Source organism: Anomalospiza imberbis, chromosome 12 (genome assembly GCF_031753505.1).
Source record: "Anomalospiza imberbis isolate Cuckoo-Finch-1a 21T00152 chromosome 12, ASM3175350v1, whole genome shotgun sequence".
Lineage (NCBI taxonomy): Eukaryota > Metazoa > Chordata > Aves > Passeriformes > Viduidae > Anomalospiza > Anomalospiza imberbis.
The window spans coordinates 3233108-3248772 of NC_089692.1; the positions used below are offsets into that span (position 1 = coordinate 3233108).

At 36.8% G+C, this 15665-nt stretch overlaps 1 protein-coding gene across 3 annotated transcripts; it reads right to left on the minus strand.

Moving 5' to 3' along the window:
- Positions 1 to 512: 512 nt before the first annotated feature.
- On the minus strand, positions 513 to 15665 carry GPATCH1 (G-patch domain containing 1). Of its 3 annotated transcripts, none has more exons than XM_068202500.1 (20): positions 15534 to 15665; positions 14272 to 14406; positions 13988 to 14073; positions 13442 to 13602; positions 12989 to 13086; positions 12798 to 12856; positions 12224 to 12469; positions 11289 to 11436; positions 10494 to 10573; positions 9278 to 9482; positions 8187 to 8474; positions 6259 to 6440; positions 5792 to 5919; positions 5403 to 5536; positions 4906 to 5075; positions 4047 to 4254; positions 3218 to 3328; positions 2625 to 2749; positions 1969 to 2114; positions 513 to 801 (listed from the first exon to the last, which is right to left on the minus strand). In XM_068202500.1, the coding sequence occupies exons 1-20, from the start codon at positions 15604 to 15606 to the stop codon at positions 780 to 782; spliced, it is 2805 nt and encodes a 934-aa protein (XP_068058601.1). In that variant the 5' UTR covers positions 15607 to 15665; the 3' UTR covers positions 513 to 779. The 3 variants fall into 3 exon arrangements, with proteins under 3 accessions (XP_068058601.1, XP_068058599.1, XP_068058602.1); XM_068202498.1 differs by having other exon boundaries at positions 4047 to 4257; XM_068202501.1 differs by having other exon boundaries at positions 4047 to 4257; positions 15571 to 15656.

Genomic DNA, 15665 nt, shown 5'->3' on the forward strand with positions numbered 1-15665 from the left:
TCCCCACCACCTCCAGGCACCTCAGTATTATTTCATGGCTCACATTTAAATTATTCTACATCATGACAACTGCGGACAAAAAGTAGCATGAACAGTTTTCTTTGTAACTACATAAAATGAGGCAGGTTATAAATCATACATAATCTTTTAGCTTATTAGCTGTGATAATTTATGTGAAATGAACTGTGCAGGGCCAGGACTTGAACTTGATGATCCTGAGAGGTCCCTTCCAGCTCAGCATATTCTGTGATTCTGTCAAAGGTTATTGGTTTAGAGCTGTTATAGTAAATGTTATACAATTTGGAGAGGCAAAAATAACAGCCAGATACTCAAAAACTGCAATGTGAAATTCTACATTAGATTGAATAAAATACTTGCACCCAATAAAAATTTTACATTGCTTTAGTTTTAACTTCCGAAATTAACTCAGACTGAAACTTACTCTCCAGCGTTTTAGAGGTCCTAGGCATAGCAAATCATCACAATACAAAACTCATTTGTAATAATAAAGTTTATTACAATGCTTGTTTTATTAAATAAAACAGAGCCTGCAGTATTTCAGACAATTATGTCCTTAAAGGGGTCTTTTCAATGTTCTATAATCCATACATTTTGAACTCATGAAACATCATAAACATATGCACATTTACTTTCAAAGAAATTCAATATGAATACTGTATCTATAGTGCTTCACATTATACACCACTGATCTACCATCACAGAGGAGATCAAAAATTTGAGATCAAGTCACTCAATACTGAAGAACACAAGAGAGCTCTTCAATACTGAAGTTGTTTTAATCTGAAAGGGAGGACAAAAAGGAAAATGTCACTAAACCAGTTGCACACCGCTTTAGGAATATTTAATATTTCATTACTTAAGCAGTTTCTTAAACCTTAGTTGCAGAGAGAGAGATCTGAGTTGTATCAGATAAAAACATTTTCTCAATAAGAAACATGCAAATGTGAATATTCCAAAACAACTGCTTGTACAAAGACATCTATTTTGTGCAAAATGCATAGAAACATATTTCAGCTATTCAGAAACCCAAGCAGTAGTTTGGTTTTTAGTATGAAAACACCGATACATAAGTGACACTCAGTTCCAAAGGAATGGAAGGCAGAGTCCTTTCAAGTGCCACTTGGTACCTGCCCATTCTACTCCACACCTTGGCCCCAATCACTCTGCCATTAGAGCAGATGGATGTGGTATCCAGCAAATACCTGGAGACCTCTCCTTCAGCTAGTCAGAGCCACTAAACAGAAGCCAATGTGGTGACTGTTCCACACGGGACATTTCTGAAGCTGACTATGATCTGCACTAGGCTTGTTCTACTTTACTTCAAGTGTGTGCAAATTATTGTGAAATGTGCTGTTCTGATTTTCACATTTATGTTAGCACTATCTTCAAGTCTCTAGCTTATAAAAATGTAATAGCACAGTCTGAATTTAGAAGGCATGTACATGGCTCAAGTATTGCTCTGCTTGCTTCACTGTCTCTTGCTGAAGCACAGGCTAGCTTAAGCACTGGTGCCACACAACAGATCTGTCTGAATGGAATCTTAGCAGACAATGTTTCTTCCAGTGTTCCCAAGTAAAGAGAAGTAGGTAAATCAAAATATGAATTTCCACCTGCACTAGTTCAATTATTCATTCCAATTCAAAATACCTTCCAAAAATATCAGTCATCTTTAATTATAATGTCCATTAGCTCTGCTAGGCCTGTGTGTTTAGTGGTCTTTTCCTTAAGAGGTAAAACAACCTATTCTATCCTAAAATTAATTACCCTCTAGACTAAAATGTCTAATGTTTGTACTTTTTCCTCAAAGTGAGCAATATTTTATCTTTATAAAGAAAGTGGCCTATTCACATTTGTTGCAAATAGGTTCACTAGAATGACAACTCATAAACTGATGTTTTAGCTATTCATTGTAAAATTTTCAAGTGTTTGAGTAACCTTTCTGCTTACCTTCTTAGAAGTTCTTTAGGTGACAAGCCTGTGGTATCCATATCACTAAGGCTGTCACTGCTATCTGAAGTGTCTGAGCTGCTGTCTTTTTCTGATTTTTTATTCTTGTGTTTTCCTTTGTTTTTCTGCTTCTTATGCTTCTTTTTCTGTAAAAAGAACAGAAATAATAATTTATCTCCTTGTGAAAGACTTGGATTTCTGAATGTCAACAAAAGAAAAGTTTATTTCAGTAAGCTTTTCAAAGCTTAACTGAAACAGAACACCTATCAATGACTCTTACCCACTGCTCAGACTAAGATTAAAAAAAAAATTATACACCAAAATTCATTTAAGCCAAGCACTCAACTCTTCATAAAGCAGACATTTCATTAGTTATTTGTATATAAGCCATGAATGCAATTCCCAGAATGTGTCTGGCATCTTCCACATAGAACATGAAAGTACCCACAGTATTGTACCTGCAGTCACTTATGTGCATATGGAAAAAGCAGCATCATCGTGGGGTAGTTTTCTGGTTTCAAAACACCAATGAAATTCTGTTGCTTAAATTCTAGTCTCACTATATATTTTTTCTACAACCAAGCATAAATAATAAAACATTTCGAAAGGCAGATCAAAGAATCAATAAATCAAAAATCAGTATTTAAATCTATTACCTTTTCCTTTTTCCGTTTGCGTTCTTTCTTAGTCTTGTGCCTCTCTCTGGTTTTCCTATGTTTTTCTTTCCTACTAGGCCCAGAAAAAGTTGCTGGCATCTCTGTTTGTTGTTGCCAAGTAGTGCCTAAAGTACAAAGCAAATGCATAAAGAATAAAAAAAAACCCGACAAAAATAGGGTAATTTGGTTATTACATTCTGTATTATTTTTAACATAATATGATAGTTAAACAAACAAAAACCCCAAATTAAAAAGGAAATTATGTGTTTATAACTCCTATCTGCAACATCCCTATTGTAAATAAATGCCTTTGCAATCTCTTAAAAAATGAAATTGCAGGGCTGCCCTATATTTTCACATCCATTTTTATCATTACCTCTACAGACTTAAAACAAACGTGGCATACAAGCAAAGATGTTCCTGTTGGTGGGTCATAGCATGGCAACAAATCATTTGGTGATGCCTGTTTACATAATACACATTTAAGAGATAGATGGCCTATTCACAAAATGCTTTTTTCAAGAGAGATATCATGTATTTTATATACAATTTCAATGTGCAGAATTTACGCTCCAGATGCTTATAGAACCTACCAGAAGAAAAAGCTGGTGGCAACTTTGGTCCAAATTCCTCTGCTGCATCCAATTCCTGCTTTGAAGTAGGCAACGAGGAAATGCCAGAATCAGTTGAAGCAGTCACACTCTCTATGAAAAAAACAAAACTTGCTATATTTGAAAGGAAAACTAGAAAATACTTTTTCTAAGAAGTGTTGAAGAAATTTCAAGGAGGCTTTCTAAAAACCTTTAAGAAAGCAAACTAATCAGCATCCTCTATCTCTTTGGCCAACTAGGTAGCTGACATTCTGAAACATGTCAACATACTGTAGGTTTTTTTTTTTCTTTTAAATCAAGAAAACTATAAAATTATATTATTTTCAACTATAAAATTATTCATTTAATTGCTATTAGTACATTTGTTTGCTTCCCTCTTGTAACAGTACTATTTTTCCATTACTCAGAATGAATAAAAAACTCCATGAGATGTGTGAGGTTAATAAACACTAGAAGTTAAATGTTAATAGAACCAACTGTGACAGTAAGTGAACAAAGTATTTTCATTTGAAGTATGTTCTTACACTAGATGTTTTGTTCCCCCTCACTGTGTAACAGGCATATTCCATACAGCAGTTTGCTTGTAAACTCTACACAAAAGGCACATGGCAATGCTAGTGACACTGTAACATGCAAAGCTTTATTCAGTGCTGTATTATTTGCATTTTCTACACGACCAGCTCTACCAATCTCAGATGATCTGCACTAGTTAGCATTGTCCTATCAGTCCAAGAATGTGTGATTCAAAAATGGAACTTTTACAAGGTATTTATTTTATGTTGCATAAAAATGAACATCCATTAAGTACTACCTTGTAAATTAGAGGAAGAACTGTCTGCTACATCAACTTGCTTGGTGGTTTCTGACTGTCCTTCTGAAGTAGCGGGTTGCTCTTCTTCATCACTCTCTTCTTCAGAGGAAGATGATTTTTCATCTGAGGAGCTCACAAAGATGGCCTTAAATAAGTCCATGGGTGGACGTCTGCTTTCTTCCTCCTGATTCTTATCTTCATCAGCTACCTGCTAAAAATAGCATCACAACAAACTATATTTAAGCACTAAAGAAACTAACAACCTCTCTCTGATAAGGAATAACTTCAAGCACGCTGACAGGTATTTACAAAACATTTGGATGGCACAACAGCTGTGAAATAAACAATCTTAGTCCCAAACAGTAAAGCTCTGAAACGCTGAGGAACTCAGCCAGTGTCCTATGAAGAGTAGTGCAGTTTGTGAATACAGATACCCAGATATTATAAATGCTAATTCATTAATTCAAACTTCAATTACGTAATACTAAATTTAAGCAACAGGAAAACATCACCTTTCTCCCCAGAATATGCACTCTCTTCTCTGGAAAGGAGAAATAAATACATTCTGTGCCTGTGAGCAGAGTGGTGACTGAATTCAGCTCCCAGACTACTGGGCTACATTTTCTCTTCTCTTAAGCCCTACTTCAAGTACAATCAGAGGTAAGCTGCAAACATCTTGCATCCCAGAGTTACAACCTCAAGATTCTTCAAATTGCCATCTCATGCCTTTGCTGATCCTGAGCTGGCTCTTGTGCAAACTGATCTGTATTAGAACAATTGATGTATTAACCCATCTTATTTCTGGGTTGTCAAGGTTTACAGCTATTCCCTTTAAGTTCAAACCTTGTTGTAAACTCACCACAGTGGGAGGAGTTTCAGTCGTCCCAGTTCCACATTCTTCTTTTGCTGGCACTGGGGGCTGCTGCTGAACATCAGCTTTTGATCTAGCAAGACTAATAAATTCACTGATAGAATCTTTCTTCTCCTTCTCTTTATCTGACACATCCCACCTTGAAGATTTCTTTGGTTCTAAAACATCCAAAATATTCAAATCACTTGCATGCCAAATTGTTCTGCATTTCATGGCCTACTTCATTTTAAATTACTCTGCTTCTTCAGTTTGACATTTTTAAAATCTTTCTAATGAATATTTGACCTATAAATGTCATTTAGGTAGAAGAAATTAGCTTTATATCACTAACTTCAGTTTTTATGACACTGAATTTTTATTTTGAATTCTTTTGTTTGGGCTTTCAAATGAAAAAAAAAATCATGTGGCTAGGTTCTCAATGAAAAATATACCTTTTCTTTACTATTATCTCATGTATAGTTAAATTAATAAAGTAACAAACTTACTGTTGAGACTGTTACTCTCTTGGATCTTTTCGTCTGTTGCTTGAGTTACAGACGTGGTGGGCTCAGGCACAGTTAAGAAATTAAAAACAGAATACTTGTCTCGTTTCACTTTTGGCAAACCCACTACAGACGAACTAGAGAGAAATAAAATTGTTTGCTGATTATTGTTTTTAACACAGAAAAGTCCTCAAATTAGCTACAACAAGCCGTAGCTCCTAGAGTAGTCCTTCAAATGCATGCTATTTTATCAGAGGTCACCATATTTCATGACACAAATAAAAACTTTGGGCAGGTCTGTATTACCTTATGACAGAAGACATTTTCCACAAGCAAATGAAAAACTCAGAAATTATAAAAAGTTTTAAAAATATAAGTATCAATTATCTTACTCGGGATATGGATCACGAACATTAAATCTTTTACACAGCAGCTTATCAGGATGCCATTCAAAATTGTCTCTTGTGAGTTTGCCAAACATCTTCATCTTCACAGCTGTTTCCTTATCATCTATATCATTCTGAAAAAGTCAAACATTTACAGCTGATAAATATTTTTTAAATATATAATGTATTTCAATGCGTAGAATTTATACTCTTTAATTTACAGAATAATTTGCAGAATTACACTCAAATAAACTTACTGAACTGTTGTGAGATTTATGAACAGGACAAATCCATCAATATATAAATGCTCTTTAATGAATCTCTGCTCTGTATGCACCAAGTGTTTTCAAAAGCTGCTAAACAGAAGGGCAACAAAATAGTGACATATCTTCATGGGAGTTTAAAAGAAAAAAGTCAGGGCTAATGCAACAACTGCAGCTCCAATGTACTAAAAGACTGTAGGCAGCAAGTACCTCTTGGTCTCGAGGAACCTCAACTTTGTCAACATCATCTTCGTATTTGGCCCGGGTGAACCTGGATGACAGTGTTGAATTTGAGGATCTGTAGAACATTGCTGCACGGAAGAACTCCTCCTGTTCTCTGCCTCGCTCCCACTCTGTCATATTCTGGTCAAAAAAGCGCTCCAATCTTTCTCCTGTAAGATGAGGAGAGAAATGCTTAGCAGAGATGACAGCTTAATTTGGGTCAACACTTTTGAAACAAAAAAGAATGTATTAATGAATATTTAACAAGTATTTAATGAATATTTAGCTTAAGGGTAGTATTAAACTCAACTGTGTTAATCCCTGATAAATAGAGGTCGTTTTTCAAGACAGCAAGAATGACAGTATTTTCCAAAAGCAAAATTGATATTTGAAGTAATTTTACTTGTAAAACTGATTCCTTACTCAATGCCCTTTAAAGAATGTTCAAAATACTTAATGGATTTAACAGGTGATTAAAACAAAAAGTATAACCCAAAGCTTTATCAAATAACTAAAACACAGAACAAAAGAATTTAAGCCTGACTATGCTGTGGTAACTTGCTTTCTGGTCTGTGACGTGCTCACAGATAAATACAGAGTTTGCACACAGGTTTTTACAGCAACAGGTTCAGCTTCTCTCCCAAAAGGTAGAGGAAATAACACCAGCTAAGCAAATACACATACAGTAAAGCAGACCTTTAACTGTTCCAGTTATTTAAACATTTCTACATTTTGATCATTATGACTAGAGGGACACATCCAGTCATAACTGGGAATACTCAACTTTACCCAGGGAAAATCCCAGTCCTGAACAGAGGAACTATGGATTCAAAGCTCAAGTAGTCTGTCCCAATGTGGTAACCAGAAGAGGCTACTGACCAGAAAATATTTATTTTATATAATGAAAAGGACTTAAAAAAAGACAAAGAACAAAACAAACAAACAAAATCACAACTAAAACAACACACCCAGGTTTTCTACCTGTCACTATATGCTTTCCTCTGTCAAATTTCCCTGGTGCCCATTTTCTTCGTCCCTAGTAGCCCCTGTGTACCTCAAAATTTGGAAAAAACCCAACCCTTTTTTTTTAAGTTTATTTCATGGCAATTTAAAGTCATGGGCTGATGATGAACTCCCTAGATCAATTTCAGCTTTTTATGCCTTACAGAAAAATCACAGTAATGGAGAACTCACCACAAGGTATCTCAAGTACCTAATTTAATCTAAGATACACCACAATATCATTTAATATCAAAAACCTAAACAAAATGGAACGAGACTGAAACAGCATGAAAAGAGATGATGAAGCAGCTTGGATGTCTTCTGGTTTTGAGTAAGAGCTCTGCATGGATGCTGTGTTTTTACAGTCATAAATTTTTCTGAGAAGAACATAAGTGACAGCAGAGGTTTGAGTATCTGAAGGACACACAATAGAAGCTTTGACAAGTGTGGAATACTTCATTCACTTCAGGGTTCTTATCTTCCTCTGGTGCAGAGGGTAAGGGGTTTCTTTTGATTCTACTCTTACCTAACCATCTTTCTGCCTTTGTATGATCTGTCAGTTTAACTCCTTGAAGAGAAACAAACTAAATTTAAAGGCTTGTTCCACTGACCAAAGCTGAAGTGTACCTTGGCAAATGAAATAAGGGAAAGCCAGGAAATGAAGCAGAACTCAGCTTCTGCTACATCACAGAACTATGAAATGTAATGCCTAAAATCAAGACTTGATGACAATTGAATAACTGAGCAGTTCTCTTGAAATCAACATGACTAAGTATCAGTAAGATTTCTGTTAACATTGGCCCTGAAAAGAAGAAATGCTGTGGAATTCAGGAAGAGAAGTCACAGTGAATATGAAATGCACTGGGAATAAAAAAAAGGGGGGGGAGGAAAAGATTAATCAAGAAACATTTTACCTTTTTCTCCTTGTTTAAGACTCTTCACAAAATTTTCATATCTTTTTTGTTTCTCTGGATTTTTTGCAAATGGTTTGAAGTCACTAGAACCAGCATTTGCTAACTGCCCCCCCAGCAGCCTCTGCCATTTGTGAGCAGCATCTTCTGGGGAGGCCAACTGGAATCTGCTATTTGGTGACTGCTGAGACACTATTTTTGCTTTCATTTGTTGTTCAGATGCTTGTTTCACTTCTTTGAGTCTTTCTCGATCCTTCTCAGACAGATACTCCAAAACAGAAGGAGCTGGACCTAAAGCAGAAAAAAAAGCAGTAAAAGATAAAGAGAAATGGAAAATTACTAGAACTATTTCTTCCACTTTAGTAGAAGAAAAATCCCTACCACATGTGTATAAATTCAGATCAAATGCTCTTAAGCAGAAATTAACAATAAAATGACATACATGGCAAATAAAAATTTGGCCACTATTACATCTTTTATGCTACTTACATATAACTTAATAAAGTTTACTATTGTAGATACAAATGTGAGCCACAGTTACAAATTATCTTAGTATATCTGAACGTATTTCAGATAAAATGCTCTTAAGCAGAAATTAACAATAAAATGGCATACATGGCAAATAAATATTTGGCCACTATTACATCTTTTATGCTACTTACATATAGCTTAATAAAGTTTACTATTGTAGATACAAATGTGAGCCACAGTTACAAATTATCTTAGTATATCTGAACGTATTTCAGTAAAACATTTTACAGAAAAAATTATCACAGCCTATTACATTCATAAAAGGCCACAACCCTCCCAAACAAAACACAATCCAACACATCCTTTTTGTCTTTAAAATATTTAAGTAAATGAATATACAGACTCTTAAATACATAAAGATTTAAGTATTTCAATATATAAATATTTAAGTTACATCAGCAATTCAACTGCTGAGATGAAACTGAACAATGACATGGTAACTAGATTTGCTATATTTATGTTAGAAAATAACACTCATGGCCAGACCAAATTCTTACTTTCTATAAATAAACATACAAACATGCTTGAAACACAAACTAGGATATGGTCACATATCTTACTACCTTTCAGCTCAGTCTCTCCTAGCTGTTCCCTCCTCTGAGCTGCATTCAAAGCATGCCTGCTTTGGTGTGTTGGATCACTCTCCAGTTTCCCAGTTGACTCCTCCAATGCCTTCTGTAAATGGCAGCTTTCATTCCCAGCTGCTATCACAGGTCGAAAGTAATGCACTGGTCTGTAATTTCGTGGCAGGCTAGGTGGTGGGTAAATCTGGGGGGGGAAAGGGGCAACAAAACGAAAACCCACTGAGAGAGAGACAACTTTGTGTGCAATACATATAAATGTGCTTCAGAAAAAGTCAGCTCAACCTAAGAATTCCCCAGTATACACCTTAGCAGTAGAAACAGATAGTACAAGTTAAAAATTCCTTTAGTCCTAGCCAGCAAGTGGCACTGTAATACAAACTCTGGGAACAAATATATTGACAATATATTTGCAACTATGAAAACATGCACATTAAGTGACAGAAAAAATAACAAGAGCCTTAGGATGCACTGCTTTTATTTCAGAAAACACCTTTTAATATTGCTTACTATTTTTTTTAAACTGAAGTCAAATGATTTAATCAATTGGACTACTGAATACTTCCAAGTTTACTACATTTTAACGTTTTTCAAAGTGCTTTTCCCCACGTTCTTCATTCAAGCTGTTACTTAAAGGGTTATCTCCGTGCTTCCTATACAAAGGGATTTTATATACCACACACATATTCCTCCTTAGAAAGAGGATCCTGTCGTACAATTGTTTGTCATTCTAATTTATGCAAATATATAAGGCATAAATTACGTAAAGCTGAAGACAGGACTAAGAAATTAAATTGTCACCAAAACAGCAAAGTGGACAAAGCATGAGGCCTGCTTTTTACAGAAAACAGAATGTTACATATGAAAGATCTAGAACCAAAATATGTAATTTTGGTTTTCTTTTTAAGTTAAATTGAACCATTCCTCCAACTTTATGGCAAGTAGCAGTGAATAGTGTGGAAGGCACTTGTTCAAAGCCAGTACTCAGGCAAAGCTTAAATATCTTCAGAAGTCAGATTAATTTTAGGCTTCTGTTGAATAGCTCCCAGTGTTATAATTTTGTTCATTCAGCAATTTTTACTGCTGACCAAAACATTTATTTCTAAGAACAGAAAAACACTAAGAAGCAGTAGAGTCTGTACAGTTCACATGATGAATGATGTTATTCTTAATACATAAAATATCACTATCTGCTTACCTTGATTGGAGCTGATGGTTTTGATGCCAAGGAAAAACCAGCCAGGACTTTGCCTATATATTTAAATTCTCTTTCAGGCCCTAGAAAATGATCACAGATATAATATTTAAAACAAGCATGTTAGGCAATTTTTTTCTGAATGTTTTCCATATGTCACTGTCTATTATGAGTCATAATTGTAGTCAGTCTTCACCAGCTTTCATTTAAAATTAAGGGTTCTGATTCTGGATTAGTATTACACAACTAAGAACTGCTCCCAGAGTGACTGCTGAAGGTTGAACATGGCTTATAGTGAACAGTATCCATGCTGTGCACAGCTAACACCATCACTGCCATTACAGTGTACAACTAATGTGAACAGGTACTCAGAAATTACAAGTGTTTCATGCACTTACACAGTGCAGTAAAAATAAAGTAGTACCAAGATACAATTTACAAAAATTATCTAAAAATACAGAAGTTCAGCTAAAAAAAAAGTTCTCTTTTTAAGTGCTGGGTCATATTTTGTAACTGTGATTCCCAATCACTTGTTTTCTTCAGTGAAACTGAACACTGTATCTCACCAAGCAGCACATATTGTACTTTTGAAAATACGGTTTGAGGGTTTAATCTACACTGGGATTAGTGGAAGACTTTGGAAATCATTTCTGTAATTGATCTCTTCAATATAGGAGGAGGACTAGTTAAGTTTTCAGATATCAAGACTGAACATTAAAATATATGGCAAATACAGACTACATTATATATTTTTTTCTCCATATTACACTAATTTTTTAAGAGAACAACAGTTCTTACTTTTTTTGGATTTATACTGTTTCGGTGCTGTCCAGCCATACAAGCCATCCCCAGGCTCCTCATCCTTTAGAACTGTATCATATTTTGACAGTGTGTCAGTTGCATAAATATCATCATCTTCTTCCTCTAAAGCTCCTACACCAAAAGCCTAAAATACATATTTTAAATGAGAACTCAAAAGTGTAAAAACTTTTAAGACACATATCAGAACACATCTACACGGATATCCACTCATCTATATAAAATCTACAGTACAAATATATATTCACTGGGAAAAATGTACAGTTTCCCCACAGAAACTGAGGTGGAAAAAAACCCCACACCTCAGTGAGCACAAAAGCAAACACATTCCACTCCCTTGGCAGGGAGTGACAGCAAGTTTGGTATGTACAAGACAAGGACAGCAGACTAGTTCCACCAAAATAACATGTGCAATCTGACCAAGAGCAGGTTAAATTCTCAACAGAAAAAAGTAGGTCCCTTAACAGGGAAATTAAACAAGTAGCATTCATAGAAAATATAAACTGACAGTAGTTTTGTAGTTCTAGATAAGAACTACAAATACCCTGGAGCAACACAAAACCTCTCTAGCTTACAGATACAGCATTACTGAAAGTACAACAGACAAAAAAAAATAAACTAAAAACATACTGAATATTAACTTTACCTAATCAAAATAACACAGAACATTTTTCCCTCCAGCTACTCAGAGTCAGGTAGTTTTATAGTTGTCTTTTACAGTTTCAGTGAGTGAAGGCATTTGAGAGTTCTAAGGGTATTTCCACATCTTCAAAATAAGTTTTAAAAAAATCCTATTCTCAAACCACACTTGACATTTCTTACAATAATACAGTGACTAGGAGCTTTTAATTTAAAATAAAGTTTATGTGGGTTTGACTATACTAATCATAAAATGCATTAAAAAATGTCCTTACCTGACCTGTAATACCTAGTTTTCTCCCTTTACTATGTCTCAGATCACCAAGTAAATTGCTTGTTTCTTCAGAACCACCAGTGAAAAGATTCAGGTGTTCTCTTCCAGATACACCAAACAAAGCTTGTGAGGGGTCCAAACCCTTATAGCCAAGTCCATGGACGTTCTCTTTCGGAGTCAAGTCTACAGGCATTACATCTTTCGGTGCAAACGTCACATTCTCTGGCTGGTATTCATCCTCTTCATCCTTGTACAAAATAAAAGTTTGTGAGAGCAAATATGACTAAAAGTTCTGTATGTTGAGCTTTCACAACATTCAGTTAACGTGAGCCTAGGCAAGTTTGCATTTCCTGAATTGTGTATGAACCATGCCTCCTTACATAGCAAATGAAGAAATTTAGATATTAAAACCTTTCTTCACATTAAGCATAGAAAGTATTTATAAACACTTTTAAGAAGATTGGAAACTGCATTTTAAAATTCTGTTCGAGGACATTAAAGAAGTTGTTTTGTTTTTTTCATCTGTTATCACATATTCTTACATAAGTCAACAGAGCACTTTCCCTGTACAATACCTCAGAACCCTCAGACAGTCCAGGTGGTAATGCACAACCATATATCTTCACTGTAGGATCTGTAAGAGACATCATAACATCATATTACATTAATAAAAAGAGGGTTTAAAATCAGCTTTCTAATCCGTCTATGAATGTTAACTTTCTACTGACAAAAAAGTTAATTAATGCAGGAACTTCCCTGAACTTACCAGGTTTCTGTCTCCGTGGCTTTCTTTTGACTCGTGGTCCAATTCCTTGTCCTTCTTTCCAGCCCATTTTTCGTAACAGTTCAACCCCAACTGTTATTCTAAAAGGAAAACAAAAGGAAACAAAACCCAAAATTCCTTCAAACCACACCTTTCTTATTTGTTGATAAATAACATATATATACAATATTTGAACTTCTAGTTTTATATCCCACTTTAAAATCAAATCTGAATCTGTTACTATTTGCATACACACTACCTGCCAGTTTATTAATGTTTACTTGGTATAAATCTGCACATTCAAAACAAAAATCCAGGTGGAGGCCACTCAGGAAATGTAACACTGCAGGGTCTTCCAGTCTCACAATTATGGTGGTCAAACATTACTTTTCTAAGCAATACAACACTTCTGAGTGAAATCAATGGTTTGGTAAACTTTCAGGTAAATTTACTTACTTAGATGGTCCAATTAAATCATCAAATGCAGTGGTTCCTGGTATGGGAGCAACCACTCCTGCAATCTGTCTGGCTTTCTCCTTTATTCTGTCTTTAGCTTTGGACGCAAAATCATCTGTAGTTGTAATATCTTTTGGTGCTATCCCAAATTCACCAAGATCCTGGAAATATACACAAAATGAAAACATTTAGATTAAACATCCTCCAAGTTCTTACTTACTGTAATAGTAATGTAATGAAAATGGCATATGACCTTAGTATTTGCTAATTTTCTCAAGCCACTTCTGCAGTTGGTTTTGTAATAACTTTAGTGGAAATATCTGAAACAGTTTCAAAAGTATTTGCATTTTCTGATAAAGTGAAAAGGTTGAGTTCTGGTTTTATTTTTTAATACTGACATTACAGGAGCTTCTTAAGTGAACCTATGAAATAGTCTATATAACCTAGTAGAATAACACTGTATTCAAGAAGTAATTTCAAGGTTACTTCAATTTTTGCTTTCATGGCAACTATTTACACAAGTTTTCAATTCCTTTCTAAACTTACCTCTTCATCCATGAAGTCTTCTGGTCCAAGAACGGTTCTATCTGCTCTCTTCTGCCGTGATGATACAAAAGCTGATGGTGTCCATCCTTTAAAGAAGGAAAATATTTAAGTAAGGTACTTAAGGCAACATAGTATTCAAAAACACTTCAAACATTGCAATCTTACATCTTAAGGATACATCAAAGGAATATTTATAAAATAACAGTCCAAAAACTGAAGAACTAACTTCAGCAATACTATTTCAACTATTCCCAGCATAAGGAATAGCAGGAACTAAAATGTACCTTCCTTTGTACCAACGGTGTTAAAGTAGCCAGCAGAAAAGCCACCAGTAAATGCACCGTGGAAACGCTGGTATCGTCCCTTTGCATCTTTAACAGTCTGCTCTTGAAGAGGGACTGGCTTTTTAATTCGTTCACCTGCAATCAAATAAACCAGAACGTAAGACACAATGTTACATGAAGGAACGATTTCCCACTTCCTCCAGCTCTTTCTTCCTTGCAAGTAAGAACAGGATCAAACACTAGCCACCCTGATGTGGAAAGCATCACGTTTTATTCATTTCCACTCCACTGTAACTATTCCTGAAAAAGGAAAAGCATGAAGTGTTCACATCAAAATTCTTAATTCTACTGACTTCTGAGAGCATTAGATTTTTCTTGTCAAAGGAAAGTTTTAGTTTTTAATATGCAAGACCTCTGGCAGAATTTCTTCACTTCAGTAATTGCTTGAGAAATTACACATCAAAAGTGTATCAACTGAAACAAAACACAAAAGCCATAAACTTTGACACAAAAATTTACTTCTTTTAAACAATATTTCTTCAATATAATAGCACAGACTTGGGAATCACAACTGTACATTAGTCCTTGCCCTGTCCATCTGAACAACATAAGCATAGGACGGTCAGATTAGCATAACTGCGTACCCTTGAACTGTACTGGCTTTTTGGAGGGTGGGGAGGACAGAAGTAAAGACTAGCACCCGGCTCCAGGCAGAGCCAGAGCCGCAAGCCGCGGGGTACCGCAGGCAGAGGGGTATCGCAGCCAGAGCCGCAATCCGCGGGGTACCGCAGGCAGAGCCGCAAGCCGCGGGGTACCGCAGGCAGAGGGGTATCGCAGGCAGAGCCGCAAGCCGCGGGGTACCGCAGGCAGAGGGGTATCGCAGGCAGAGCCGCAAGCCGCGGGGTATCGCAGGCAGAGCCGCAAGCCGCGGTGCTGCCGAGCAGGCCGGCCTCTCCCCGCGCTCCGCTCGCAGGCGGCTCGCCCCGTGCTGGGCCAGACCCTCTGGCACACCAGCACGGCTGCGAGAAAGGCCCCGCGGCAGCAGGAGGAAGGAAGCACGTCTGCGCCGGGCGCACACGCCGCAGTCCCTCACAGTAAGGGCTGGAGGGCGTTCAGCCGTGAACCGGACCGGACCGGACCGCGCAGGCCCTTCGGGATACCCCGGGCCCAGCGCCTCACGCCGGGCCGCTCTCCAGCGCTCGCCACAACGCACTGACAGAGGGAGGGAGGAGGAGCAGACGAACCTCCCGGGGGTCCCTTACCCTCCTGCAGGGGCTGCAGCGCGCTTCCATAGCTCACCAAGTCCTCCTCCTCGCTGTCGCTGCTCTCCGCCATCTTACACGACGGTGGCCGCGCGGGTCACGGCGGCGTCACAAGCGGGAGGCGGCGCCGCC